This window comes from Stegastes partitus, unplaced genomic scaffold, assembly GCF_000690725.1.
Source record: "Stegastes partitus isolate 25-593 unplaced genomic scaffold, Stegastes_partitus-1.0.2 Scaffold577, whole genome shotgun sequence".
Taxonomy (NCBI): Eukaryota; Metazoa; Chordata; class Actinopteri; family Pomacentridae; genus Stegastes; species Stegastes partitus.
In genome coordinates, this window is record NW_007578308.1 from 269,677 (window position 1) to 274,659 (window position 4,983).

The window sequence follows — 4,983 nt, forward strand, 5'->3', positions numbered from 1 at the left end:
CAACAAATAATGATGTGCTTTCATATTTTTTTCAGTTTTTTATATAAAATAATGATGATATTTTATCATTAAAAGCATCCTTCTGGTTACAGAGCGTCTTCATGCTGCTGCATTAACTGTTACAGAAACATGAGAGATGATGTTGGTAACTACCGACGCTGTGAATTTAGTGCAGCTGTGGTAAAAACCTAAAAATAAACATGCTACGCTGCGCTGTGTGTAGAAAAGAGCACACGTAGAAAAATATCCCTCGCTTTCACGTTTGGTAAATCGGACACTAGAACGCTCGAGTCGACTCGTTTAGAGTCACACACATGGCTGAGGCGTTCAGGGAACATCAGTAAACGTGGCGTGTTCTGGCTGTCACAGAGTCTGGAGCTCTGTGTGCTTCTTTATTTTCCTCAGTTAGCAGCTAACGAATGTATTTCTGATCATAAAACCTACAACAGACTGAAACACAAACCCTGAAGCAAACTGCAGCACCAACGACCACAACACCCCAAATCCTCACTGTGCTTATTTACTGTTTAACTCCTGGAACAACGCTGAGCTGATCCTGTTATCTTCCTGCTCAGTGTCTGCTGTGTGTCCACTCTGCAGGTTCAACCAGATTTGTTCTGCACATTAAACCCTTCCAGAGAACCTCCATGAAGTCCTAATGACAAATGAAGGCAGCTGTCGGAGGCTGAAGCGTCGGTTCAGCTCCGCCGTGTGTTCGTGGCGGTTCAGGAAGCGAAGCGCGTGGAGAGGTTTACCTGCTGAGTTCTTCCTGAGATCATCGGACAGCTGGTAGTTCTGAGTTCGCAGCTCCAGCAGCTGAGCCTGAAACACAAACGACAACAGGACGGTTTATTTCTCAGCGTTCTGGGATCACGTGAATCTCTCTGTGGTCAACATACGTGTTTCTGTCGTCAGTTTGCAACACGTTTTGGTTGTTCTACGTCTTTTTCTGTTGATTTCGTGTCTTTGTGGTCACGTTGCATCGTTTTGTGGTTGTTTTTTGTCCAGTTTTGCTTGACAGAACAATGGAAGGACCGTTCTGCCAACACCTGACACCAGGACCAAACTGCACAGCACACGTCCTGAACCACAAACAGATTTATACTGACCACGAGAGACTCACAACCACGTCCAGAATGAGAAACACAACAACGTCAGAGAGATGTCAAACAAACACGAGACCCAAATGGGGCAAAAGTGATGCAAATAAATAAAATATGTGACACGAAATGTTCACCTCTGCTCAAAAAAACAACCACAGAAAGATGCACAACCACCAAAGTGTGACACAGAAGGACCACAAACATACGCACAGCAACCCAGAAGAGTCAGAACACACAACATGAGACAAAATGATCAACGTTGGACAAAAAGCAGCCATAAAAACAGACAGAACAGGAGACAAACAATCAGCTTTTCACTCCAGCATCACTCAGACTGACTAATAAACAAACTGCATAAACAGCAGCTTATCAGACTCTGCAGCTATTTCAGCGTCGCCGATGGAAACAAACATTAACTCAGGTTTCGTTTTTCTCAAACTGTTCCCAGAATTTTCCTCCACATTTGGAGCCCAGATGGAAAAAGGTTTTCACGGTTGTTACGGTTCGTTTGGTGTTTATGTCGACTCTCTGGTTTAGTGTGAATCTGTGTCGTTACATGTCAAAGCCGGTTCAGTTCATCACTGGGTCAGAGTTAAAGTTCTGATGAAATTCTGATGAATGATCAGAACAACCGTTTGGTTAAAGTTCACCCAGGACCGAACCCAATACCTCTATTCATCATGAATCCAGGGCTGCTGGTGGCTCAGTGGTTAGCACCGTCAGCAACGTTAGCACTGTTAGCAGCTAGAAGGTCGCCGGTTGGCGTCCCGGTGAGGACACCCGGGATCTTCCTGCGTGGAGTCTCCATGTTCTCCCCGTGCAGCGTGGGTTCTCTCCGGGTTCTCCGGCTTCCTCCCACAGTCCAGAAACATGCTGAGGTTAATTGGTGATTGTAAATTGTCCGTAGGTGTGAATGTGAGTGTGCTTGGTTGTCTGTCTCTAAGTGTAGCCCTGTGATAGACTGGTTACCTGTCCAGGTGAACCTGCCTTCACCCTGAGTCAGCTGGGATAGGCTCCGCCCCCCATGACCCTGGTGAGGATTAAGGTGTAGAGATGATGGATGGATCATGAACCCATCAGCTGTTTGTCTCTAAAACATCAGAACTTGGTGAGAAACGTAGATGTTCTCTCCGTTTACTGAAACCTAAAACCTTCAGAGCGAAGCAGCTGCAGTCAGAACCAGCACTGTTTCTGTAAGACATGACTCAGCTGATTGATCTGCTGTCGGACTTCCTCACTCGGGTCCTGGTGACACGCTGATGATGCAACAGGAGCAGAACCGTCCAATCAGCTGCTGGAGGGAAGCATCACCTCCAGAACCGCTAACGAGCTCCTCTCTAATTGGTCTGATCACCGTGTGTCCGTTAGTGTCTGAGAACGTTTGTGTTGTGACACAGGAAGCCTGAAACAGCCCCAGAGTGGAGAAACACGTTTTATCAACGTCACGTTTCAGCGCGTTGGGAAACTTCACGGCTTCCTGCAGCGGCGTGACGGAACAGCAACGGACAGGAAGCTCACAGTCCGTCTACAAGGGAACCGCTTAGAAAGTGAAGAACGATGAGAAATCAGAACAGCTCACAGGAAACGCTTGTTCTCATCCGTTAGAATGTGTGTCAAAGGTCATCAGGCTGAATCCACCCTCTGAGCAAAGTCACACCTGAGACCAGGTGAGTGTGAACGACTCACCTGGACACGGTGTGTGTTCAGTATGATTCAGCCAAAACACAAAGGAGCATCTATCCTGTCAGAGAGGAGCAGATGGGAGGAAAAACCAACAACAAACACACACAACTACTACACAACTACACACAACTACTACACAACTACACACAACTACTACACAACTACACACAACAACTACAGAAATGCACAATATGACCAAAGAAACACACACAAGGACCAAAACAAGACTCAAACAATCACCTCGAGAGGTAAATCACAATAAAGAGACTCAAAACAATCACAGACACACACCACGTGATCACACAGACACACACACACAACACCCACAGACAGACAAAAACACACAGAACAGCGACAGACACACACTGAGCTCACAGGTGACATCTATCAGTGTCATTGATCTTCTGATGTCTGTCCTGACAGCTCGCTCTGCTTCCTGTCTCTGCAGCGTCTGCTCACCTGCTGCAGGTAAACACCTTGACAGGCAGCAGCTAGCAGGCTAACAGGCTAACAGGTGTGTCTGAGCCTCTGCCGTCGTGTCTTTACGGTTAATTCTCGTGAACAAAGCCGGAGCTTCACATCTGTCCGGGCTGCTGCCTCCTGGCACCCCGTGACTCACATCAGCAGTCCCCACCATGCTAACCCGTTAGCCGCTGCCAGCTAGCCCCGGGGAAGCGAACCTAAACCCTGCTGTCCGGCTCCTCGGAGCAGCAGGCTCCGCTAACGAGGCTGATTTACCGCCGCTGGGTCCCGTGTGTGTTTCTGAGCAGAGGTGTGGGGCTCCGGGCGGCTGTAAGCGGACTGACATCAGCACAACACCGAGCTAACGCTGCGGCTAACGGCTAGCGTGCTGCGCTAGCGCCCCCGGCACTGATGCCGCCGCACCTGGCCCCAGGTGTCCCCGCGGCCCTGACAGCCACCCGGGCTTCAGCCCGCCGGCCCGCCGTGTCTGTCTCACCTGCATCCGATGGAACTCCTCCTCGGACAGAGCCTGCGACATGGCCATGGTTCCCGGGCAGCCAGCTAGCAGGCTCGGCTAGCGGAGGAGACGGAGAGCCGCGCAGAGGGGCGGCAGGCAGAGGGCTCACTCCGCCCAGGTTTCTGAGGACCGGAGGCAGGACGGAGGTCTCACTCCGACCCGGTTTACTGGACCGAGGCAGTGCGGGCTGTGCAGCACCACAAAGACACACAAAACCAACACAAAGACACAGAATACAGAAAAAAGAGACTCAAAACAACCGCAGAGACACAAAAAACGACAACAAAGACACACAAAACGAAACTAAAACACACTGAACAGCGAAAAGACACAAAACAACCACAAAGACACACAAAACTGAACTAAGAGACACAAAACTAAACTAAAACACACCAAGCAGTTCTCTATAAGACACAAAATGACCACAGACACAGAAAACAGAACAAAAGAGACAGAAAATGAAAGTAAAAGGCACAGAGACACAGAGCACATGGACTCACACAGGTAGACACACAGGTAGACACACAGGTAGACACACAGGTATTGTTGTCAATGAAACTCCAGCAAAGCTCTGAAGCTTCATGTAGAAACAGAACATGAAGTTAATGAACGTTCTCTGAGTCGTATGAACGGATTTATTTTCCAGGTAAGTTTTAAACACCTGCAGCTTCTCAGGTGTGAATGTTTGTGGCTGTTTTGTGTCTCCTGACAGGTTCTTTGCTCCTGTTGTGTGTCTGTGGAGCTGCTTCCCGTCACTCTCTGGTTGTTTTGTGTGTCTTTGTGGTTGTTTGCTGTCGTCGGACATTGTTTTGTGTGTCTGTGGTCATTTTAACTGTGTGTAGAGTTGTTTGTGTCTCTTTGTGTCCTTTGTAGTCATTGTGAGGTTGTTGTAGGTCTTCTTATCGTTGTGTGTTGCCGGTTTGCCCTTGTGTGTGTCTCTGGTTGTTTTGTGGTGTTGTCGATCATTATGTTCATGTTTGTGTGTCCTGATGGTCAGGCAGTCATTGTGTGTCTCCTGCACCTTTTTGTGTGTCTTTGAAGTTATTTCACTTCTGTTTGTGTTCTTTGTGCCTCTGTGAGGATTTTTAAACTGTTGTGTGTCTTTGCCGTTAGTCTGAGAGTCGTTGTGTTCATGTCATCGACACACCGTCCTGATTCGCTCATCCTCCATGTTTGTTGGTCACATGATGTCCTGGTGTTGGCTCACGTTGCCTTGAC

General features: G+C 48.3%; 1 protein-coding gene across 1 annotated transcript in view; it reads right to left on the reverse strand.

The window, feature by feature from the left end:
• Positions 1-3,924, reverse strand: part of gripap1 (GRIP1 associated protein 1) — a 35,510-nt gene extending 31,586 nt beyond the window's left edge. The window contains exons 1-2 of the mRNA XM_008288857.1: positions 3,745-3,924; positions 756-822 (exon numbers count right to left, since the gene is read on the reverse strand). Of these exons, the coding sequence (XP_008287079.1) occupies positions 756-822; positions 3,745-3,792 (115 nt within the window). The 5' untranslated portion in view covers positions 3,793-3,924. The remainder of the gene's footprint in view (positions 1-755; positions 823-3,744) is intronic.
• Positions 3,925-4,983: the final 1,059 nt, after the last annotated feature.